Source organism: Salvia miltiorrhiza, chromosome 1 (assembly GCF_028751815.1).
Source record: "Salvia miltiorrhiza cultivar Shanhuang (shh) chromosome 1, IMPLAD_Smil_shh, whole genome shotgun sequence".
In the NCBI taxonomy this organism is placed as follows: domain Eukaryota; kingdom Viridiplantae; phylum Streptophyta; class Magnoliopsida; order Lamiales; family Lamiaceae; genus Salvia; species Salvia miltiorrhiza.
This window is the reverse complement of record NC_080387.1, coordinates 19,581,140-19,607,298: the sequence shown is the minus strand read 5'-3', so window position 1 is coordinate 19,607,298 and position 26,159 is coordinate 19,581,140. Positions and strand designations below refer to the sequence as shown.

At 38.1% G+C, this 26,159-nt stretch overlaps 1 protein-coding gene and 1 long non-coding RNA gene across 2 annotated transcripts; one reads left to right on the top strand and one right to left on the bottom strand.

The window, feature by feature from the left end:
• Window positions 1-1,568: 1,568 nt before the first annotated feature.
• On the top strand, window positions 1,569-16,973 carry LOC130993865 (uncharacterized). The gene is made up of 4 exons (XM_057918925.1): window positions 1,569-1,796; window positions 16,034-16,084; window positions 16,197-16,422; window positions 16,528-16,973. The coding sequence occupies exons 1-4, from the start codon at window positions 1,569-1,571 to the stop codon at window positions 16,971-16,973; spliced, it is 951 nt and encodes a 316-aa protein (XP_057774908.1).
• A 6,438-nt stretch (window positions 16,974-23,411) lies between these two features.
• Window positions 23,412-24,285, bottom strand: LOC131006905 (uncharacterized). The gene is made up of 2 exons (XR_009095813.1): window positions 24,173-24,285; window positions 23,412-23,601 (listed from the first exon to the last, which is right to left on the bottom strand). It is a non-coding gene; the product is annotated as an uncharacterized LOC131006905 (long non-coding RNA).
• Between the last annotated feature and the right edge of the window lie 1,874 nt (window positions 24,286-26,159).

The window sequence follows — 26,159 nt, the reverse complement described above, 5'->3', positions numbered from 1 at the left end:
AATTAACGTTCCGCTTTGCCCGATGATCGTTTCTTGGATTATTATTAATTTATCATACAACGATTAATCCTAACATGCTCCTATGAATTTAATAGCTGCACGTTGGAGTTCAGAAATACCTGAAGAATTCAGAAGAATTCGTCAATCTGTCGCTGAACAGGTCAGCCAACTTCAACGCTCCGTTTGACCCCTCAAACGACCTCCAATCGTATTTTGTGCAGAAATACGACTTCTTCGTCTTCGAGAGAGCTTTCCGTGGCCGCCTGATTCGTCTGAATCGGAGTTCTGTGGAGGAAGTTATGGCCGTTTTACGGAGACTGCCAGAACTTGGTTTCCTGCGAAAATCTGACTCCAGCTCTGATCTTCTCGACTGTATCCCGCTCAGCTTTCACCGTTGGATGGACAACGATCTATGAAAGTCCCAAGAGAGAAATAAGTCCCACACGTTTTTCTTCCCTGCGCCCCACAGCTCTCAAAACCCTAATATTTTATCAGTGTGTTTTCCTGAGAGCTGACAGCTGTATTTATAATAAAATAAATACGTGTAGGCACAGATTAGGTGTAGGAGGCGTGAATTCTCTCTTCTTGGGCTAGGAGACATTGGGCCAGTCCAGGGACCAGATACAAGGAATAAAGATGGGCCTCAAATAAATTAATTTATCTATGGTCAGCCCAGACCATAATTAATTTATAAATATCAGTTCATTCCACTAGAGAACCGATACTGACTTACCCCTTTATTGCCGGTGATGAGTCGGGGGCTTGTATTTAGACTTATTAAATCTCCGTATTTAAAATATCCGACATCCATTAATTAATTAGAGCTCTGACAGCTTAAATTAATTAATCTCTTTATAAATCCTTAAGCAGTACCACTCAAACTTTATTATTACGCCTGAACTTAATCAACCTGCAGGGTTTAGCATAATAAACCTTATTGAGCTCCTTAAGGGGATGTCATTATCCTATACCGGATACGGGTACTAATACAGATAATCAAATATCATATATTAACCGCTATCACCCAAGATACAGAGTACTCGAGTTAGCATTTAACTCTCGCCCATAGTAAGTCAAAGTGATATACGAATTAACATATATATCTGAATACTTATTAGTATTAAGATTTATGAGTCACCGAGATCTTGATTCTTCACTTAAGTCAGATAGAAGAATACATCTCAACTGTTGGTCCTATCAATACGTAATGACGTACCAGTATAGACAAGTAGCCAAGACAAACTACTTCCATCTATACTGCAGCCTAAACCAATAACTTGTCCTAGAGTTATTTAGGCTGTGATCATATTATATCTCTTAAGGTTATTCCAATTATATGGTCTTCTGTGATCTACAACACACCATATAATCTACTTATATAGAGATAAAGAACATACATATGCAATCATGAACACAATCAGATAGGAGATTAGATAGTGAACTTAGGAAACATTGTATACAAGCATAAAACGTTCTTGCTTTCAGTATACAAATCCAACAGGAGGCTCGGAGCTCGGAGGCGGCGCGGTGCTGTTGCTGTGGGAGAAGAGGCAGAGGACGAAAAGAACATGCCGGAGGGGGCGGCGGCACGAAAACCTCTCGACGGCGTCGCGGTGGAAGGGATGGCAGCGGAACACTGGGGGTTGATTCTGGTGGTGGACGTCGATGGGTGTAGAGGGGCAAATCGAACAGGACTCCTACTGTCGGAGCTAGGAAGCGGCGTCGGCGACTGGATACTGCTGCTGCTGCTACTGCGCGGAGGCGACTCGAGACTGCTGCTGCGCGGCTGCGCAGTGGTCAGGTGGGGGAGACCGGCGACGGGGTCGCCGCTCAGGTACGGAGGCGTGCGTGGCCGCGTGGAGGCTGGAGCAGTGCGGCCGCGGTGGGAGGGAGTGAATGAGCGACGGCGGGAGTGAGAGACTGAGAGTGACGACACTGACGAGTGAGTAGGGCTGAAAAGCCTGAAATGAAGGGCCCCTAAAAAATTAAAATTAAAATTTCAAATCCCCCTTTATTTTTGATTGGGTAATTCGGGTATACCCGATACCCGATTTTTTCACACCCTAAATACCCGATCCCGACCCCAATCCTGAATTTTTCGGGTATAGGATACCCGATACCCGATTTTTTCGGGTCGGGTAATCGGGTACCCTATACCCGAACCCTATCTTCCCAGCCCTAGCTACTACTAGTCTGTTTCAGAAGCTCCTCCCACTTCCTGCCTCTCAAAACTCAGCAGCACCTTGTTCTAGATTTGCCTCCCAGCCAGCGACCCTCGCCATTTCATCGTTCCCCTCGGCCTCCCACCCCGTCAGCCGTCCCATTCCCGTCGAACCGTCCCCACCGCGCCGCGCCTCCTACTCCTGGACTTCCAGACTTCCAGTTCGAGAATCCCTCCGCGCCTCCATGCAAACCCCCAAATTAAGAACAATTAAGCATAAATCAAAGACCTTGTGCGATGGGTTGCGCCGGCTGACAACGAGCTATTGCTCATTGTTGTTGCACCATATGGAAGCTTCACAAAAAGATGTGAGGCTTGCCTGAGAACCAGGTGAAGTCTGTCTTCTTGAGACAGGTACTTCAAACCGTATGGGCTGGGCATGAGGATGGAAGACACTCGCGTCGCTGGATATAAGTGAGGGTAGAAAAAAGTTTGACGTCGGAGAGACGTTGAGATCCAGTGGAAGGGTCCGGTGTAGACCAAGTATGTGAGCGTCATTCTCCCATTCCATGACTTCGCAGTCATTGATTTCTCCTCTGTCGGAACAAAATTTTCCCTGCAACTTTTGAAAGATTGAAATTTTTCTCACAGTGAAGGCTATGGAGAGTTGTTAGTTGATGCAGAAAATAAACGAAGACATCAAGGTATAAATAGACAATTTTACCAAGATGGAAGATGAAAAAGTTTTTCGAAAATTATGCCTAAAATGTTTTTGAAGGAAAATTTCACGTTCGCCGTCACTGCGGAGGACGGAAGCTTCAAAAGGTGAGAAAGTCAAATCAATGAGATTCTCAAGAATTTTTATTCCAGAGGCAAAAGGTTGGAAAGATTTTTAGAAAAGATCAGGACAAGTTAAATCAAATTCAATTCTTCTTAAAAGTACTTGTCCTTCACGGATATTTCATTTTCCAACAATCAGTTAAAGATTTTGAAACAAACTGATCAGTTAGAGAAAACTTTTGAAAATAAACAAAAGACTCATAACTGAAATAACTGATTTTCAAGGAGTACGTTGAAGATACTTACTGATCGACTGATCATTGTACTCAGTCGATACCACCGATTTAGGTTGACTCATCAGAATAGGTTCCCTTCAGATGAAGACTTGTCTTCATTGCTTTCCACGTCAGCAGTTGTAGAGCACCAGTTGGTTGACCACCAGTCATCGTGGCTGTAGAGGAGATTTTCAAACACAGCATCACTCTTTTGGGCTGATGAGGCCGATCCTTCCACACAGATCGTTGAACTTTTCTTCAGGAAGAGCTTTGGTCAGCAAATCTGCTCTCTGAACTGCGGTCGGAATCCATTCAACAGAGACATTCTTCTTTTCGACATGATCACGAATGAAGTGATGTCGAATAGCAATATGCTTGACTCTGGTGTGATGAACTGGATTCAGTGAGATTGCAACAGCAGCTTCCCGCAGCAACATATTCAGCTTCAGTTGTGGAGGTGGTGACTGAAGTCTGCTTATTTGAAAACCATGAGATAAGCTTGTTGCCTAGGAATTGATAAGTTCCCAAAGTTGATTTGCGATCAATTTTGCATCCTGCAAAATCTGAGTCTGAATATGCGGTGAGCTTAAAGTCGTCGTCAGCTGGTACCACAATCCTAAGTTAGGTGTGCCTTTGAGATATCGCAAAATTCGTTTTGCAGCATCCATATGAGCTTCCTTTGGATCTGACTGATATCTTGCACAAACCCCGACTGCATACGCAATATTTGGTCTGCTAGTAGTCAAATACAACAATGATCCAATGATTTCTCTGTATTTGTTTGACGATACAGACTTTTCTTCTGATCCTGGATCTACTTTCCAGTTTGTGTTCATTGGAATCTTGACTGATTTCATGTGCTGAATACCAAACTTGGCGATCAGTTCCTTGGCGTACTTTGACTAATTGATCAGTATTCCTTCGCTGGTCTGCTTGACTTGTAATCCAAGAAAGAAATTCATTTCTCCCATCATGGACATCTGAAACTTATTAGTCATGACATCAGCAAACTTTTTGCACATGCGTTTGGATTTGGATCCGAAGATTATGTCATCGACATAAATTTGAACAAGTAGGAGATCTTCTCCTTCTTTGAGAGTGAATAAGGTTCTATCCACTGATCCTTTCTTGAACCCTTGTTCAACAAGATACTCAGAAAGAGTATCATACCATGCTCTTGGTGCTTGTTTCAAACCATAGAGCCCTTTCTTCAGCTTGTACACCTTTTCTGGTCCTGCAACCTCAAAGTCTGGAGGTTGTTCCACGTAGACTTCATCGGTGAACACTCCATTGAGAAATGCACACTTCACATCCATTTGGTGTACCTTGAATCCTTTGTGAGCTGCAAAGGCTAAGAAGAGCCTGACTGCTTCCAATCTGGCAACCTGGGCAAAAGTCTCATCGTAGTTGATTCCTTCTTCTTGACTGTATCCTTTTGCTACTAGCCTTGCTTTGTTTATCACAACATTTCCTTCTTCGTCTTTCTTGTTTTTGAAAATCTATTTCAAACCAATTACTTTTGCATCGTCTGGTCGATCCATAAGTTCCCAAACTGAATTTCGATTGAATTCATTGAGTTCTTCTTACATTGCGATGACCCATTGAGTGGACTTCAGAGCTTCTTCAACGTCCTTGGGCTCTGTAGATGATAAGAAACAACTGAAGTTCTTATCTTCGTTGATGTAGTTCTGGTTGATGTCAAAGACGAGGTTGCACATTGATCTTCGAGTCTTTACACCGTCTGATGGTTCTCCAATGATGTTCTCCTTTGAATAGAGTTCAAACCATCTTCGATGCTTCTTGATCTCTTCTGGCGATGGTGGAGGTTCTTCAGTCAGAATGGTTCTGAATTGTTCAGCATTTTCTCGAGCAGGGGAGTGTTAAACTGGTGTTGCTTTAGTAGGTTCAACTAGTTCTTCGCCTAACGGAGTTTCCCCTTGACTGATGCCATCTGCATTGGCTCTAGTCTGAGCTTCAAACCTTTGACTGATCTTCTGATACTGAAGCTTTTTAGTATCTTCTTCTTTTCCGGGTCCCCACACCAAAATTGTAGAAGGTTCGGTGTCCTGCGTTTCAGTTTTGGAAACTTCAGTGTTCTCAACACTTCTTTGAGTTTCCTGTTTCCTGAAATCATCAGTAGACTCATCAAAAACAACATGTGGTGTTTCTTCAACACAAAGAGTTTGAGAATTAAACACTCGATAGGCTTTGATGGATCGTTCAGTTCCAGAGTATCCAAGAAAGATTCCCGAATCAGCCTTGCTATCAAATGTGTTTAATCTTCTCTAGTCATTGTTGTGAATGAAACACCGAGAACCGAAAGCATGAAAATATGAGATTGAAGGCTTCCTGTTCTTCCATAGCTCGTATGGAGTTTTCCCATGTCTTTGGGTGAGGAAGGAGCGATTTTGCGTGTATCATGTGTTGTTGACTGCTTCGGCCCAAAACTTAAAAGGGAGTTTTGATTCGGCTAGCATCGTCCTTGCTCCTTTCCTTCAAAGACTTGTTTCTTCTTTCTGCTACTCCGTTTTGTTGGGGAGTCCTCGCTGCAGAAGTTTGATGACTGATTCCTTGTTCCTCACAGTAGTCATGAATGACGGCATTGAGGAATTTAGTCCCTCGATCTGATCTGATGCTGACGATGTTGACTTCTTTTTCAACGCTTAGTCTTCTCAGCAGCTTTGGCAATTCCAGCAGTGTCTCTCTTTTGTTGTAGAGAAAGATAACCCAAGTATATCGTGAAAATTCATCCACGACAACTAAGGTATACTTCTTACCGTTGTAACTTCTGGGAGAGATTAGGCCAAATAGATCCATGTGAAGTAGTTGAAGAATTCTTCCAGATGAGTGTCCTGACTTTGACTTGAATGATGTCCTGTTCTGCTTTTCTCTTCGACATGCTTCACATTCTTGCTTCTTCAGGAACACAATAGAAGGTAAACCTTCTACCAGTTGATGTTTAGCAAGCTTGTTGATCGTTTTGAAGTTGAGGTGGTTGAGTCTCCTGTGCCACAGCCAGTTGAGCTCCGAGCTGCTTTTGCTGATGAGACAGGTTTCTGGAGGGCTATCTTCCCATGAGACGACATAGAGACTTCCTTGTCTGATCCCTCTCAGAACCACCTTCCTTTGATTGTTTCTGACAGTGAATTCATCCTTTTTGATCTTCACTGCGAAACCGCTGTCACAAAATTGACTCACAGACAACAAATTATGTTTTAGTCCAGAAACATAGCTAACATTACTGATACTGGCGTTACCCATGTCGAGCACACCATAGCCTTTTGTTTCAGTTTATGACTGATGTTGTTGTTCTTCCCCCTGGACTGGTGAGGAAAATTCTGCTTGAGTCCTGATGTTCCTTGCCCTATCTTTGACTGAAATATGCTTTCTAGTCTTCTCAGTAGGATGATCTGGTTGGGGGCCTCCTTGGGTCGTCTGTAGCTTTGTGGAGGAGGAACATTCGTTCTTGTCATCAGTTTGCATTTCCGAACTTCTTCCATATCATGATCTCTTAATTCTTCTGAAGTGTTGTTTCCAGAAGTGTCAGCTGCTTCTTTGATCATGATATTCTTTCCTTTATCAGCTGGAGCAACCTTTCCTCCAATGCTTTGAACAAGGCCTTTTGAAGGAAAGTTGGTCATCATGACAGACTTCATCATGCAGTCCTTGACTGTTTCTTCCAATTTGTGATTGAGCCTATTGATTTCATGAGATGCTCTGTCACACTCTGAAGTAGAAATTATGAGCTTTTCTTCCAGTCGACTGTTCTCCATGATCAGTTGGTCAAGACAAGTTTCATCCGGAAAGCAGATGATTGTCTAATTCTTGACTCGTTCATCATTAATCTCCTTTTCCATTTTCTGATTCTGCTTGAGGAGATCTTCGAACATTTTTCTTAACTGACAGTGATCAGTCATGAGTTGATAGTACTCGTCAGTTTCATCGACTGAGCTTTCTCCAAATTCTGAGTGATCTCCTGAAAACACCAGGGAGTTATCAGTATAAGGAGTTTTTGAGTGAGAGTTTACCTCTGAGCAGTTCATTCTGTTGCCGTAGCTATTGTCGGCCACGCTTTCAGTTTCGTTGGCCATCAGGGCTTGGCTCTCATCATCTGAGCTGGTTGAGTTGAGGTCGGATGATTCTGATGCTTCTTCGGAAGATCCTGCATCGTCAGCAACCATCGCTTTCTTCTTCACATATTTGCGATATTTCTTGGCTTTTTGCTCCTTGCGCTCAGACTGCGTCAGTTCAGGGCATTCAGTTCAAAAGTGCCCTTTCTTCTTGCATCCAAAGCATTCCACATCTTTCAAGTTGAAGGCGGTTGATTTTCTTTCTCCGCTTCTGTCAGTGGAATATCTGAACTTGCTTTCTCTTTCTTTTCCTTTGTATTGCTGCTTGTGGAACCTCCTGTACTTGCGGAATTTAGACTCCATCTTATTGAATCTTTCAGTCAACAAAGCATATTGACTGAAGAAGTCTTTGGGCTTGAGTTTCGCTGGTTCCTTTGTCTGCTTCTTGCTTTCTTTTGCTGATGCTTTAAGCGCTGCTCCTTTTAAGGTTGATGGACCATCTTCGTCTGATCCTCCAGCCCTCTTGGTTCTAAGATTTCTCTGAATGTCGAACTCATTTGCCAAGAGATCAGAGAAAAGCTTGTTTGTCGGGAGCTAACTGAATCCTGGCTTGTTCTGATGAGCGACTAAGTAGATCTGCCACTCTCTTCGTGGAAGTGCTCGAAGAATCTTCAGGTTCATTTCTCGTTGAGTGTACTTTTCCTTCGAGATGGATTGAACTTCGTTCAGGATCTGGTTGAATCTGAGTTCCATCTCGTCGACAGATTCATTCTTGAGCATGAGGAATGAGTCGAATTTCTGACAAGCTATGGACAACTTGTTCTCCTTTATCTCCTTGGATCCTACGCATATTCTTTCAAGAATGTCCCACATCTCCTTTTTAGTTTTGCACTTGATAATCTTGGTGACGTGATTGCCTGGAACTGTGTTGGAGATGATGCTTTTGGCGAGGTTGTCAAGCTCATCTTGCTTCATTTCTTCTGTGGTGAAGTCTGCCTTTTGCTTGATCTGGACATCGTCGAAGGGATCCCGAGCTGGGTCAGTAGGAACTCTTTGACAAACTCGATAATGATGATTGGTCCATTGGTGATGACTTCCCACATTCGGCAATGCTGGGCGGTGAGAAAGCTTTCAAGCCGAAACTTCCATATGTTGTATTTTTCAATACTAAACATAGGTAGATAGGATATCCTGCTGTGGTTAGTCTCCATATAAAAAGAGAGAACATATAACAACAAATAAGTCAAACAGCAAACACTTTTTGAAAGAGAAAAGTTTTTCGAGACCTTTGAGAAAAATGATCTAGTTCAATTAGAACCTAATCAAAACAGAATTGTTCTTGCGAACAACCTACTCTGATACCAATTGTTAGGTCCAGAGGGTCTCGAATAGGTGTATGGGGGGGAATACACCTGGCTATTTTTCGATCTTTTCATAGAGATCAATACGAAACTTTAAACACAAACTCAGACACCTGTTTACTGAAAAGAGTTTTGACCAAAACAGGGTTGACGACTGATACTGAAAGCTCTTCAGTAAGGAGTTATCAATTAAGTCAAAAGAACTTAACTGATGCACGTAAGGCTTCAGTTGAGTTTGATAAACAGAGATGTTATAAATCTTTATGACTATCAGAAGATAGATCAGTCAGACTGATAACACACGCAGCGAAAAACTTTTATTTCGCAATAGCCTTTGAATTGAGCACGTTGTTAGTCTTAAATTTCTCTTTGCAATTAGCCAGTTTTTAGTTTACAAAAGGAAGAGCACAAGTATGAACGTAAATACTGAAAGCTGTAAATAACACCGAGATTTTTACGTAGTTCGGAAAATACTTCCTACATCCACGGTCGGTTGATCAGACCAACAACTTCACTCTGCAAGTGCTTACGGGTACACTGCAAACCGATGCTCATGCTTACGGGTGCACAGCAAACCTGAACGTGTGCTTACGGGTGCACACAATCGAAACAACTGAAGATCCAATCTTCAGTACCAACACACCTTGGTGGATTTCTCACTCCTAGCACGCACTAGGCACTAGGATCTCACGGAGACAGAGTACCTTCCTGAACTCCTTTACAACTCAAACACTCGATTCAGTCGGTCGAAGGGAGGTTTGAAAACTTGCCAACTAAACTCCAAAGAACAAGTTCTTTGCAGTTAGTTTGACCTAGGCTTTGGGTAAACAAAGGTTTGTCTAAGGTCTAAGAGAATTTATGTAATCAGTAGTGACTGATTTTTGGCTTTGGGATTTTCTTCTTCGATTCAAACTTTGGAGAGTTTGGGCTTTGGCTGAGAAATAATTTTGGCAGAGTTTCAGCTTATGTCGTTGAATCGGTGAAGATTGAAGTGGTCCTCGAGCGCTATTTATAGGAGAAGTCTTGAATAGATCCGTTGGCGGAGAAGGTCTTCAAGATTTCTTCCGTTAGAGAGTAATTTGAACTTGGGCTGAGGCTTCAATCTTCGAGGTTCCTTGTTTGGTGAGAACGGCTATCTTGAAGAGCAGGAGATGCGACATCTCTGAAAAAGTAATCACCAAAGAGGAGTGACCTCTGCAGACAAAGGACGATCCTGAGATCTCTGCATTTAATGCGGCTGTACTTCTGGAGTGCGTGGCTTCCTTTGAAGGAAGAATGTTTAACTGATACTTGACTTTAGTATCAATCTGCTGATTCCACGCAGCACGCGTTAAGTAATCAGTTCAAAACTGATTCTTCGACTGTTGCTTCAGTCGGCAACTTCAGTCTTCAGTCTTCAGTCCTTCGTTCTTCAGTCTTCAGTCTTCAGAACAGCAAGCTAAACTAGAAAAAGAACTCTAACACTTGAGTTCGAGCAGTTCTAGTCTATTACAAAAGAAACCTATTGATTTTGGTATCATCAAAACAAGAATTGGGATATTTCATTAAGTTCCCAACACCAAGATTAGGGATATACGTGGGCCCAAAATAATGTTTGGTTTTCATAACATATTAAAGCAAAAGCCCATGATAAGTGTCAGCCCATGTGAAAAACTCAGTGTTTCTACAGATTAGAAATCACTGACCCTCCCTCCGTTTTGTAATATTGAGAAGGAAGTGGATCCAGATTAGAAAAATTTTGACCAAAAAACCCTCTCCATATAATTTCAAATCAGAATTTGCAACAAAATTTTACAAACCCTAGGAGCAGTTTTTAAAATCAAACTATTCTTCACCAAAACGCAAAATCACAAACCCACAAAAGCGTCCAGCACACATTCAGAAACTTCTGCCTCACCGGCTGCCGTAAATCCACACCCCTTTGCCGCCGAATTTAATCGCTGGAAAATCTACCAAATTGCGAGTCAGGTAACACGGGATTGAAGAATCGCAGCTCAATCTGAAGTGGGCTTCTTCACTCATTTCCTGCAAATCAAAATTAGAGAACACTAAGTTCCGGCCAAGGATCGATTATCAGCCTGCTTCCAGAATTGATAAAGAATGAAGGTCGCTCGAAGCAGTATAGCAGTGAGCATTAATCAGCCGATGCAAAGGTAAAATCACAAGCTTGCTTCTCCTCTTTCATTTTTTTCAGAAAAGGCATAAACAAACGACTAAGAGAGATATATTTTTTTCCCCCAAGTTTTCTTTTTTTGCCCAATTTTGCAATATTCCCCCCCCCTATTCATTTTCATCTATGATAAGGCCAAAATGAGCTATTCTTTACATCAATGAGTTTTAGCCTAAGTTGAAATTTTATTTTTAATTTTTATATAATGCAAGACAAAACCTGGGCTAGAGATGTTGTGTTAAATGCAGTCCAATTTCCTTTGCTTAATATTGGTATAGAGAGAGCTACTGGAATTGTGTGGAATATAACTGGTGGTACTGATCGAACATTGTTTGAGGTAGCTCGGCCTTCTCCTTATTTCATTATTTGTAATATCTACTTTGAAATCGCTGCTTCTTTTGGCACCTGTTAATTGTTATTATCAGTGTTGTGAAAAGATTTTATGGTGTTTTTTTTAGTGAATTAATCTTATTTCTCATGGAGCATATATACTTGATCCCAGTACTGTAAAAATCGCTTGAGGCGGCCGCCTTGAGGCGCGCCTCAAGGCGAGGCGGCAAGGAAACCGCACCTCAGTTTTTCAAGGCATTTCCTTATCATTTAAATTATATATTACCTATATCAAATAAATCTTGTTTCATAATAACTCTTATGTTAAGGGTTGTGTGGTCTTGGTAGAAAAAAGCATTAAGATTAACTGATCAGTAATATCCAGGCATGCAATTATAGACTTTATAGTTATGAAATGCCACATTTGCTATGTTCTTTAATCTACCTCCAGAAATGAATCTACTTTGCCCACATTATCTTTGAGTGAGAGTTAACAAATATGAAATATTTTTTTGCTTAATAGCTTATACATTATTACCTTTAAAAGTGAAGTTAAGAATAGATATCAGTTAAAAACTAATGTTTTGAAAGGTGTGTAAGTACCTTCATAAGCCCTAATAACAATGAAGGGTCCTTCCATAATGCTTAACATCATTTTGATTTCACTAACTTTCAACCCCTCATATTCATCGTATCCACCGCTGCCCTCAGCACCTTTCACGACTCAAACTCCGCCACTGCCACTGCCTCCTCCGCTGCCACAAGGCGGCTGCCATATGTTAACTTGATTATTCATATGTTTACTGATTCTTCATATTAATTTTTTTTATGGCCTTGGTCGCCCTTTCTCATCTTTATTCGTTGGGTAATTTTGTGTCAATTGTTACTTCGCATTTTTACTGCATTCGTACTTATAAATTGATGTTATATGAGATTTTTGTTTACAGAACAATTGGTCACCTTCAAAACCTCTATTGCAATGGCACGGAATCATGACAAACATGTGGCACTTTGCTTATTAATACAGAATGCACACCAACAATACCTCCAACAACTTTTTGTGCTACTTGATCTCCTACACAAAATGATCACACGAAAAAGAAAACATATATAGTAGTACCGTTCAGCCATATTGTATTATTGATAGGATCCGTGATCAAGTTAAACACCTTGACTGAATGGTAGGGGTCACCGATACAGACTGTGTTCTAAACCTCCGAATGGATCGCAACACTTTTGGCAGACTTTGCATTTTATTACGTGAAATAGGAGGCTTACGTGATCAAAAATATGTTATTGTCGAAGAACAAGTGGCTATGTTTTTAGGTATGCTCGCCCACCACAAAAAAAATAGAATTATTAAGTTTGACTTCTGGAGATCAGGTTAAACAGTTTTCCACTACGTTCACGTGGTTTTGAAATCTCTTTTGAAGCTACATGTGTAACGCCCCAATTTTTATAAACTTTTCAAACTAAAATCTTGAAGAACTAATAGTTAAAAATAAAATTTCTTGACTATCAAAATTTAAACTAATTTAAAATCAACTTGTCAAAACTAAAGTAGTAACATGAAATAAAATAAATAAATAAAACGATAAACTAAAACTTAACAAATTCTACAAAAATGTTCAATGTAAAATCCTTATCACTAGTCATTCTCCACTTCCATGGCCACTTCGACTCTGAAACTGCAAAACTGAAAAGATAAGGGGTGAACATATTGAAAATATACTCAGTGAGGAACATAACAAATATCCATATATGTCACATATATAATTAAATCACGTTATTATACTTGCAACATACGCCAAGAGACTAGAGCCCCTTGACAAACATAATCATAGTTTGAGTCGATGGCTTAAGTCCCATGACCAAACACATACATAAATCATGGCTTAGGTCCCATGATCGATCAATGGCTTAGGTCCCATGATCACACATAACATAGATCAATGGCTTAGGTCCCATGATCGCACATAACAACATAGATCAATGGCTTAGGTCCCATGATCGCACATAACAACATAGATCATGGCTTAGGTCCCATGATCACACATAACAACATAGATCATGGCTTAGGTCCCATGATCACACATAACAACATAGATCATGGCTTAGGTCCCATGATCGCACATAACAACATAGATCATAAGATGCACGTAAACAAGTAATCAAACGCGATAATAAAAACATATATAACTATATGAATAAGCGTAAAATCCCTCACCTTAATGTCGAAACAAAACAAAACCGGAAAGAAGGTCTTAATAGCGCCGCACCAGAAGAAATTGTCAAAATCGCAGCTGAACAGACCAGTCAGCTTCAAGCCTTCGTTTGAAGCCTCAAACGTCCTCAAATCGTAGTTTGCCCAGAAACACGACTTCTTCCTCTTCGAGAGAGCTTTCCGTGGCCGCCTGTTTCGCTTGAATCGGAGTTCTGTGGAGGAAGTTATGGCCGTTCTCCCGAAACTGCCAGAACTTGATTTCCTGCGAAAATCTGACTCTACACGTTTCTGGCCCTCTCTGCTCTCTAAAACCCTAATTAATTAGTGTGTCCGTCTCCTCTAGGGTTTGAAAATAGATCCCATATTTATACTAGTTTCTAAAGAGCTTTTGATAAATATAAAAAAATTATTTTCTATGTATATCTCCTACTAAGATAAAGAATAAAGATGATAAAAGGAGTTCTAATTCTGATAGGAATCATTAATAATACTAATACTAATACTAATAATAATAATAGTCTAGATAAAATTAATGGTGCATATCTATATGTATCATGTAATTATTTAAAAAAAAAGCTATACAAGAAAATACTATTAATTAAACTTATAAAATAAATCTAAATTATCGGGGTGTTACAACCTACCCCACTTAAAATAATTTCGTCCTCGAAATTCTAATCACGATTCTTGAGCCATATAATCTAGTTCTATGGCGAGGTAACTTCATCCTTCGCACGTGTTCCACGAACCCGTAGTCGCTACTCCATGTATAGCAGTCATACACCGATTGCAGCCTCCTAATCCTTTCGTATCTCTCGCATTGTACACGCAAGAATTCACAACGTTCACTTAATCTTTCATATATTCTTCGCGCAATTTCTCAATTCGTGCTTGTAGGGTACTTGAGCTCTAGTGGGAGTTTGACGTGTCCGTACCATCTAACAATTTCACAATTTCAACTATTTCTAACGAAGCTAAACATAATAGTACTAGAACATAAAGGCATCATAAAAAAAAAGTCATGTAAAACATCCTAACGGTCGTATACTTAAGCAATTAAAACACATACCTTGGAGTCGATGCAGCCCATGAGTTTCGAATGACTAGGCTTATCTAACCTTTTAAGCTTACTTAAACCTTTTTGAAAGTAAAACATTTTTTTTTGGGCACGAGTCTACAGGAACGTAGACCTGCTCTGATACCACTATGTAACACCCCATTTTCATAAACTTTGCAATCCAAATTTAAAGAACTAATAGATAAAAATAAAACTTCTTGACTATTAAAATTTAAACCAATTTAGAAATCAATTTGCCAAAACTAAAGCAGTATCATAAAAATAAAATAAAACTTAATAAGTTCAACTAAGATGTTCAATGTAAAATCATTATCCCTAATCATTCTCGACTTCCATGGCCACCTCGACTCCAGAACTGCAAAACTGAAAAGATAAGGGGTGAGCATATTGAAAATATACTCAGTGAGGAACATAACAAATTATTCATATATGTCACATATATAATCAAATCACGTTATCATACTTGCAAACATACGCCAAGAGACCGGAGCCCCTTGACAAACATAATCATAGTTTGAGTCGATGGCTTAAGTCCCATGACCAAACACATACATAGATCAATGGCTTAGGTCCCATGATCGATCAATGGCTTAGGTCCCATGATCACACATAACATAGATCAATGGCTTAGGTCCCATGATCGCACATAACATAGATCAATGGCTTAGGTCCCATGATCGCACATAACATAGATCAATGGCTTAGGTCCCATGATCGCACATAACATAGATCAATGGCTTAGGTCCCATGATCCCACATAACATAGATCAATGGCTTAGGTCCCATGATCGCACATAACATAGATCAATGGCTTAGGTCCCATGATCGCACATAACATAGATCAATGGCTTAGGTCCCATGATCACACATAACATAGTCATAAGATGCACGTAAACAAGTAATCAAACGCGATAATTAAAACATATATAACCATATGAATAAGCGTAAAATCCCTCACCTTAAAGTCGAAGCTAAATAAATCAAATCCGGAAATGAAGGTCTTAATAGCGCCGCACCAGAAGAATTCGTCAAATCGCAGCTGAACAGACCAGTCAGCTTCAAACCTTTGTTTGAAGCCCCAAACGTCCTCAAATCATATTTTTCCCAGAAATATGACTTCTTCGTCTTTGAGAGAGCTTTCCGTGGCCGCCTGTTTCGCTGGAATCGGAGTTCTGTGGAGGAAGTTATGGCCGTTCTCCCGAAACTGCCAGAACTTGATTTCCTGCGAAAATCTGACTCCAGCTCAGATCTTCTGCCTACACGTTTCTGGCCCTCTCTGCTCTCTCTAAAACCCTAATTAATTAGTGTGTCCGTCTCCTCTAGGGTTTGAAAATAGATCCCATATTTATACTAGTTTTTAAAGAGTTCTAGTTCTAATAGGAAACAAAAATAATACTAATAATAATAATAATAATAATAATAATAATAATAATAATAATAGTCTAGATAAAATTAATGGTGCATATCTATATGTATCATGTAATTATTTTTAAAAAAAAGCTATACAAGAAAATACTATTAATTAAACTTATAAAATAAATCTAAATTATCGGGGTGTTACAACATGGATTATTGTTGGTAAAGCCAGATCCTGTACCAGATGATTGTACGGATTCAAGGTGGAAGTGGTTTAAGGTACATAAGGCTCATATGTTAAATAATTTCACTTTTAACTGCTGTAAATTATCCATTCATAGCTGCATATAAATTATATATGATTTTATTTACATTAAATCTTGTACTTTAGGGATGCCTAGGAGCGTTAGATGACACTTACATTAACGTCACGGTGCCCCTTCTCGACAAGCCAAGGTATAGGACAAGAAAAGGACACATTTGCACAAATGCTTTGGCCGTGTGTGATCGTAATTTGAGGTTTGTTTATGTGCTATCTGGTTGGGAGGGATCAGCTAGTGATTCTAGAGTCTTACGTGATGCAGTCAACAGGGTTAATGGTTTGAAAGTGCCAAGAGGTAGACTTATTTAATTCCAATATTGGTCTTGTAGTTTGGATTACAATTAATTGTTAAATATTGCATGGTACATAAGTAGTTTCCTTTGTTTTTTCTACTCATCAGGTAATTATTATTTGTGTGACAATGAATACACAAATAGTGAGGGTTTTCTAACGCCCTATAAAGGTGTGAGGTATCATTTAAAGGAATGGGGTCCTGATAATCGACGTCCTGAAAACGCTCGGGAAATGTTTAACATGCGGCACACTAAAGCACGTAACGTCATTGAGCGAGCGTTTGGCATATTGAAGATGCGGTGGGGAATACTTAGGAGTGCTACGTACTATCCGATTAAGGTCCAAAATAGGCTAATAATGGCTTGTTTTCTCCTACATAATTTTATCCGGACTGAGATGGAAGTGGATCCCATTGAACAAGTTTGGGACGATATTGCCCATCAGAACGATGATGACGAACCTCAAGATGTGGAGTTTGTTGATGTTGTTGAATCCTCATCCGAGTGGAATAGATGGAGAGATGATTTAGCTACTTCAATGTGGCACAATTAATGCGACTATGTTGGTAAACCATCTATGTTCAACTTGAATTCCTATTGAGCAATTTTTGAATACAATGGCTTGTTTTAGAGTTGATATTTATGAAGATTATATTATCTAATAATATAAGATTATTACAGCATTTGTGGTGCAACAGGAACATGTTAACAGGACACACAAAGCGAGGTAGAGTTGCTCCTGATTATTTAAGAAGAGTCCCTGACGGTGCTTCAGATGAAAGAAGAACAGTAGCAGTTGGACTTTGGATAAACGAATAGTCACTCATATGATTCATTTGTGAATGCGATGCTGCAAGATCTTATTTAAATACCATTTTTATATACTCTAGTGTTTTTATCGATTGCTTATTGAGATTGTGATTGCTTATTTGTAGACAATATTATTGTGCTTCTGTGTGTCACTGAATTTGATTGGAAGTGTGTCTCTGGACTCTGGAGCATTTAAGAGTTCTAGACGCTTGCTTTCTTTTCTAATGAAACACTATTTTTGCTTATTTCTCTAATAGTTGAAAGTGTTGAAGTTTTTTTCTTTTCAAGTGTTCTTATTGTATGAATGTCGGATTGGATTTTGGTCCAGCAAATCTACACCAAATAACATTTCCCATCGAATCCCTCTATCTAAGGTTGCTTACATCTGACTTCTTTTACCATGTAGTTGAGTTCACCTGAATATTGTGTTTATCGGGGAGTACATAATAGCCATGGCCACATTATCTTTGAAGTTTCTGATTTTTCTTGTCAAATAGTAATATTTGTATATCACAATCTTATTTCTGGTTGCTCATGTGAAAGCACAGTTTTGTGAAGCTGTTTTCACATATGTGAGATGCATGAGCTTCTATCTTTTCAACTAACTAATACTTCTTCTAATTTGTATAATAATATTGGTATGAAAGTATATGGTCGAACCAAGAATTTTTGTTTCTCGGTTCAGAAGCAAGTATAAAAAAAACCGAGTATAAAAGTAAACTCTTTACTTTACTTTTATTTTTTACTTTTGAAGGGAATCAATAGTAACTCATAAGTCCAATGAGTTATTTGCATTTCCCTAAAAAAAAGTAATTTTCATATTTTTATAACTTAATTCCGTATTCCCATGTTTCCAACAACTTAATTGATTTCCTTTTTCTTTGGACTTAATTGTAGAACATATTATTTACGCATGGTTGTTCATACTTAATTGAGTTAGACATATTATTCTACTTGCACTTAATAACAGAAACAGATTTAACAACTTAGTTAGCTTTTATCCAGATTTTTTGCTACAAAATCTCTTAATTAGATTACTTTATACCTATAAATATAGTGCTACACATCAAAATGTTACATATTACATACAATGGTTCAATTATCTTCTCTTTTTTCTCTACTACTCGAAAATCACATTCAACATTGCAGCACAATCTCAATTTTTTTATAAAGAAAAATGGAATCAGGCGATGGATGACTTTTTTTTTAAGTTTCATCTTAAGGCAATTCAACATGGGCAGCTGCAAAGCAACAACGATTCCAGCACATGCCATTCATTTGGCGAGAAAATCACTAAATGATGCTTTCCCATGCAACCTTAGTTGGAATGAGGTTTACGAGCGATTTATGCTGATGGAGAATCGTTTTCGTACCTTCAATCAGGTTGTTGCCACTCCGGGGATCTAGTGGGATGCTTGCGAGAACTGCATCTTCGCAGATGATGCAGTATGGGAGCGGATATTTGAGGTAATTTAAATGATTATATATTGCTATAAATTTATGTTTTATTTTCATCATTGAGTTACCATCATATTTCTTAAACCAAATAGAGTTTTTTATGTGAATCCAAAAATATATAATAATTTTTGTAATAACCGAATAATTTTGATGGTAAATAATTATTGTTTTGTGTCGAATCATCTAATAGTTCAAGATTTAAAACGAATAAAATTTATGATCATATGTGAACAAACTACTTGCAATGATCTTGAGATTAATATCTATATATCTATTGTTTTATTTTTCATTCTGTAACAAATGCAGAAAAATAAACTTGCAAAAGCATACTTTCATGTTGGGGAGCCGGAATATAACAAGCTGGCACAGATTTTTGGTCCGGAGGATATAAAAGTTGAGCTCTCGAAGACAGTTATTATCATTTCTGATTCAGATGAAGAGGACAACACATCTGTGCTTTCAAATACAAGACGTCGTAGATTATTTGACGATGATGAGCATACAACAGATATGGAGTCAACAAATAATAAAGGCCCTAGAGGGAAACGTCAAAACCCATTACGAAATGCATCCGTAAAAAAAAGAAGTGTCCTAAAGTTGCGACGCCTTCGAAAGGTGGTTCTTCTTGTACATCATCAAGCCCATGCAAATGGTTGAAGAACCCATTTTCTTAGTTTCGATTTGAAGAACTGATACTTTCATTGTTCTTATTTGGGTAAATTGCATAAAAATATCCGACCTTGTACCAAAATCTGGTTTTTTGACAAATCTTTTAACTGTAGCAAAAAATATAACGACCTTGCAATCGGTTGCAATGTCAATCCGGAGACATTTTCCGGCTAAATTCAATTAGGGTTTACTGCTTACATGCAGGCTTTATACGATGTGGCAAAAATTATTGTATTCATCGGCTAGTGTGTGTGCAATGACTGAACGACGTCGTTTTCGATTGGGACCAAAACGATGTCGTTTCTATAAATTGGATGAATTTCTGGAAGAATTCTGTCCAAGGAGAGGGAGAGAACGATGAGAAGAAGAGATGGTGAGATAAGGTCGATCGAATCCTTAATCCTTATATGTATTGCAATCGATTTATTTCTTACGAAAACGTCGTCGTTTTATGCAAATGGAAACGACATCGTTTCATTAGCCGGCCCGATTAGCCATCTCAACTTTTCGGAGATCCACCTCAGCATCGATTTGGGGGGGAAATGTCTCTGGACCGACATTGCAACCGATTGCAAGGTCGTTATATTTTTTGCTACAATTAAAAAATTTATCAAAAAATCAGATTTTGGTATAAGGTCGGGTATTTTCATGTAATTTACTCTTCTTATTTAAGTATGGTTTTTTCTGCATTCTATATTCAGGTTGTTTTGGGCATCTTAGTCATTTTCCATTTCCCGGCATGTTTTGAAATCCTATTTAATTGAGTTTCTTTTATGTTGCATAGCTTTCTGTTTCCATGGGTAACATCTGACATACATAAGCTAAGAGAAAAGGCTTAGAAGTCATTCTTAAAAGTTCGCAACAAACTACAAACCAAGTGTGTAGCAAGCAGGAAAAGAATTCGATATGATACAAGAACATTTTACAAAAAAGAATAAAACCTTTCCTAGTTTTATACATGACTATCTCCATGTAGTTTCCATGAACATGAAAAGTTACCGAACATGAACACCACCAGAAGAAGCTGGGAGCTTAAGAAGATAAAGAAGTCACTAATGATTCCTTCACCGAGTCGACCCCATCGTGAAACTTCACCGACTGCAGATCGTCCCTGCATAAGCCTTCCACACATTCACCTATTGAGGAGTAGGTGCAGGCCTAGAAAAGTAGCCAAATCGTTTGGCTCAGGATTTCTTTTCTAAGTTAATTAGACTGCTGCTTTTTTAATTGCTTTTCTCGATCAAGCATTCCTGCTGAATTGACGCATTTCTCCACTAAACCAAGAAAACTAGAAGCAAGCCCATAATTAAAGAAAGTGCAATATAGAAGAATAAAAAATCTCACACAACTTTAAAGAGATAAATATAAGCTCTACAAGTGGAGCAGATTGCTGTAGTAAACATTAAATTAGAGCAGAACAACAAAAAGCAAGAGAAAGAAGTCACTAATGATTCCTTCGTCTCACATTACTGTTTCAGTGTACCAGTTTCAAAGAGGGATGGGTTTTTGTGAAACGTTAAATAAATTAAGAGCAGTGAACATCTATTACGCGTCATGCATATAAAAGATCCATTAACCAAAGAATCTGAGAATTCATTAACGTCAAAAGAAATTCAAACATCTAAAAAGCAATGCATCAAACATTAGATCCAAATGTTCTAAACCAAATAAAAACACAATATCAATGGTTCGTTGTTTAACATAGCATCATCTACTGTTAACAACTAGAAGGCAAAACGTAGATACGCTAAACTTTCTTAGACTTGAGAAGACGCCTGGCATATTGCGATCTAGCAGAGATGGGTAGCCCCTTGAAGAATTCCAGACGTTCCACCTTATCTACAAGAATTTCACCAACCTCAAATTGGTCGTCAAGTGATAGCCTGGGTATTTCTCTAACAAGTTCAAACACCTCATTCCTCGCTTTGGCCACATCAAGTTCATATCAGATCATTGTGGAAAAAACATCTAGTCGAGCATTATTGTCATGATGCATTTCTTTAATTAATTCACACATTCTTCCTATTCCATCATCCACCTTGCGTTTCTTGTTAGATGATTTTGTTGCTCGAGTATTGGCTGATTCACTTTGGCATGCATAATATTCTCCTGCATCATTCAACACCACGCGCTCATCTCCTACAACATACTCAGCCTCAATGTCCGCTGCTGCTACATTGTCTTCCTCAATCAATTCATTAACCGCGTCAATAAGACCTTCCGCAGTCTCTCGTGGCTCTGTCTTTGCCAAATATTTCTTTCCAATCTTCAAGGAAAGGCCATGACTTGAAACGCATATTTCGTGCATTGTTATCAGCCTAAAATAACATTTTAAATGCAAATTAGTAACATATCAGACCATATTATGTAAACTTCACATAGTTGAGAGTTTTAAATTAGTGGAATTAATTTAATAGTGAACTAACAAACTAAGACTTTGTGTTTTCGACTCTCGAAATCAACATCAACTCGCCCTCCATGTTTGAAACTACATGTCATAAATCATAATGAAATGTTTTAAAATCTCTCTTTCTCTAACAATATCAAATGAACATAGATCAGTCAAACAATGTCCCTACTTCTCAAATTCAAACAATATTATTAATTTGTAAAACTATCAAATATGTTGCTTCATTATACAAATATACAGAAAATGTACCTGAACGATTTCCTCCATTGCTGGTTATCGCAGTCTATCATGTGATCCCCCTTCAAGTTGAAGCCAATCCCGCTTTTATCAAGAATATCCTTCAAAGAGTTGTAACTTTTCTTCCAAGTCGTAAGCTTCGAGTTGATATGTGGCGTGCCCTTCAAATCTGTGGCTGGAAATTATTTCTTCAGGGACTCTTCTAATTTCATTAGATACCCCGCTCGAAATCCATTATCGGATTTCCATCCATGTACAACAAGTTCTTTGAGCGATGTGTTCGCTATTTTATTTTAACACGCCGCAAGTGTACGGGTGCAATTGTGTACAGTAGCAAGCAAGGTCGTATTCCACAGAGACTAATTATTATCAATTCCTATCCTAAATTATTCTACTCTATCTGGACAAACGAAATTGAGAATTTTGTTTTTAAAACTAAATAAATAAATAACTGGAAAGAAAATAAATCAAGCTGCGAAAATGTGGAGTAACAGATAAGAGAAGATTTCTCAAGGCAAAGGTTTCAACAGATTCTCCTAACTAGTCTATACCCACTCCCGTAGCATACAAACCGTTGATTACATGCAAGGCTACCATCCCCGGATCACACTTCTAACATGCAACTCCTAAAAGCTCATAGGATTAACGCCCTCACAAATATCAATTCCCTTTAGAATTAAATATATGTGTTCTATGTTCTTAGTTCAGGTAATAATTATCATCTCCCGATATCAAATTAAAGCCTATGATTATGCTAAATTGGTGATGAAGCAATAAAGCAAACAATTATAACAAGAACATAGAAAGGAATAACAATCTCAATTAATTGAATCAAACAGTCAGAAATTCAAATCATGTCTACTCCCTAAACCCTGGGAAAAAGGATTCTAGCCACACATAGACATATGACTAGAAATCAAAATCTCAAAAATACAAATAAACATTCAACAAGAAAAACCGTAGTAAAATCGAGAATCTTCAGTCTTGCTCTTGCTTTGTTCTCCGTCTCTCTCAGCTCTCAGGAAAAGTAAAATATGATAAAAGCTGATAAAAGGTTGCAGAGAATAAGTTCTTTGGGAGTATTTATATGCCCTAGGGCTTGTAGCTCTCAAAAATACCCAAAATCGCTAAAAAAACGAATTTTGGGCGGAAACACGGCGACTCGCGCGGCCACGTCGCGCGGCCGCATGGCTGGCCCGCGTGACGAAACAGAACTCCTGACAGCTTTGCGCAGCGATTTTGTTTTGGCTAGTTCTCTCTTGTCCGAACTCCGATTTATGATCCGTTTGCGCTCACGAACTCCTATCGAGACGAACTACAACTTGTATTTCAGCCAATTATTCCAAATTCTGCTTCATTATTTCTGAAATTTCGTTCAAACACAAGCAAGTAACAAGTTCTTGACCGTAAACGAATATAAGCTCTAATAGACCATCAAACACACAAAATCCTCACAACTAAGCATAAAAAATGATACACCAAGAGGTAAAAATGCATGTTTATCACGATGCAAGAATGATCTCTTCCTCTTTCGTCAACTAACAACGTCTTGATTTCTCGCTTTTGTTAGGCCTAGCACGCCCCATATAATTGCTACCTGTACAAAATATATTTCAAATAAGCTTTAATTTAGACACGAAAGTTGATCCAAAAATGCAGACCATGATAGTCCATAAATTTCAATTCAATTTTATAACCATTTCTCAATATTTGATACATATTTAAGTCTTCAACAAACAAAGTGCATATACGTATAGACTCACGTCATTTACATGGATTGCATGTGCTTGCAGCTTGTTCTTTACTATTTTCGTGTGCACTTTTACACTACTGGGATCAAATAATGCTATGTATTTTCAAGTGCCTAACACTACATCATCACATATTACGAATAAAAAATAATATTCAAGAAACTGGGAATTAATTGGGCTTTCATAAATCCAAAGTTGCAATAAACTCTGCATGGTTCATACATATGAATCTGTGCTTCAACAAAAATTCCGCTTCATAATCTTACTAGCATGAATATGAAAATTCCAAGTACGATGATGGAATCCGCAGATTCATATTTCAACAAGTACCATGAATTTATGTGATTACAATTCGCATTAGTAGGGAAAAAAAACGAAGATTGCAAAACTGAATTTACATTTTTTAATCCTACTAACCTTGGGCCGTAGAACTCATGATGTAGTACTAGTATTGCCGCTGACAATCTCCTGCTCCTCCTCAAGCTTTAGGTGAGTTTGTGTTCTTTTATTTTTTTTTCTTCCACGTTCTGTATATGATATGGAAAATCTGTGGAAGGAAACCCTACAATCTAGAAGATTCGCCTGATATTTTTTTAAATATAAATATTAATAAGGTTGTAGAAGTAAAACAAATGATTAATATGGGTTTTATTTTTCTAAACCAAATACAACATCAAAATTAATCCAATGGGCCTTCTTTTAAACCAAACGTGTTAAACTAGACCTCATGTTTCAATTTATCTTTTGTTTTATCTCACTTTTATTTTATATTGCCTAATCATAACATGGAATTCAAACATGGCTGAAAGCTATTATTTTCCGTATAATGTGATACAAAGCTAAAACCATGATTGCTTTGAATTTGTGTGGTTTGTACTTTATATTCTACCGTATTTGTTTCATTCGCAGACATAATATTCACCCCATGTAACAAAAGCCAATGCGAGCGCATAATATAAAGGTAGGCGCATAATGTGTATTTATGCACTGAAGGTGTTAATTAATTTTGATTAATTTTTCTTATGTATTCTGTTAAACTCAAAGTCACTAGAGAACAATGTCTATGTAATGTGATGAGTTGATACAAGTCATATTCCACGAAGAAGATTTAGTAGGCTTTTGCTTTATGTGTTACACAAATAAAATAAATAAATCCTACATACTATATTCGGAGTTTCCAGAAATGTATCTAAAACAACAAAAAATATATTCAAGAAAATAAATAAACAAAAGCTCAAAGATTAAAGATTCTAGGGCGATGGATCATCTTCTCGGAAAATCAATAAGAAAGTGAAAATAGTGCACAATTCATAAACCCACAAAATTCTCCTAACGTAGGTGCTCAAACCATAGTTTTTACATTTAAGCTTGAGTCTATGCTAATTAAATCATATGAATTAATCAATTATTAGACTACACGTTTCCGATTAAGTCTAAATCCAATTCAACCACAGTTAAGCAACGAGTTCTTCTATTCACACGTTGCAAACACAAAAGAGTAGTGATCAATTGCTTAATCGAATATCAAACAATTAAACTCAATTGAATCTCCAAAATTAGATTAGAAATTAGTTCATCATAGCACATAAATTCATACAGAGAAAATAAAATCCATCAAGTAAAAAAATAAACAAAAAGTAATTTAAAATCTTACAAAAGTAGCATGAATTCTTCTCATAATAATGTTTGTAGAGAAGTTCTGCAAAATATAGATGTTCTTACATTTTTCTACCAAGTATAGCAAAGAAATTGAGAGAAGAATTCAGCGTTAAGTGAAAAAAACTGTTATTCTCAATTAAGTTCCCATCAAAAACCCGCCATAGAAGAATTAAGCGTTAAAATCAAAACCACTCTGAACTACACGACTCCACAAGAAAACTACAACTAAAAAGATCAAGAAAATGACACATTAAACGACAGAACATATTCAATACTTGATTGGGCGCATAAATTCACCAAATGAGGGCGCCAAACTTAAACGCAGGCACATAATTTTGATTTATGTATAGAATGTGTTAATTGTTTTGTTATGTATTATCTCAATCCCAAAAATCTAGGCCCGTTTCTTTTGGGTACGGGTATTAAGGCGAATTATATTATGAGAAAAGTTGTATGCCCCACATGTTTGATGGCATTGTTAATTGACCACCCTCTCTTCCTCCAAAATTCTACAGCCGCCACCGCTCTCATCAATGGTGAGGATGGTGTCGTCGCCTTCCCTTCGCCTCATCTATCCTCGTCGTCTTCCCTACACACTATCATTTAAAAAACAACCAACAATTCTCGGACACTACTTCAAACTAAAAATAACAAAGCAATCGATTCACGCAAAAAAATGAAGAGACCCAAAAATCAAAACAACAATTTAAAAAAAAAGGAGAAATCTTTCAATAAAATTAAACAC

Coding starts and splice junctions, on each gene's coding strand:
- LOC130993865 (XM_057918925.1), top strand. CDS start 1,569: ATGCCGGAGGGGGCGGCGGCACGAAAACCTCTCGACGGCGTCGCGGTG. Junction 16,085..16,196: donor CAAGGTGGAAGTGGTTTAAG/GTACATAAGGCT, acceptor CTTGTACTTTAG/GGATGCCTAGGAGCGTTAGA. Junction 16,423..16,527: donor TGGTTTGAAAGTGCCAAGAG/GTAGACTTATTT, acceptor TCTACTCATCAG/GTAATTATTATTTGTGTGAC.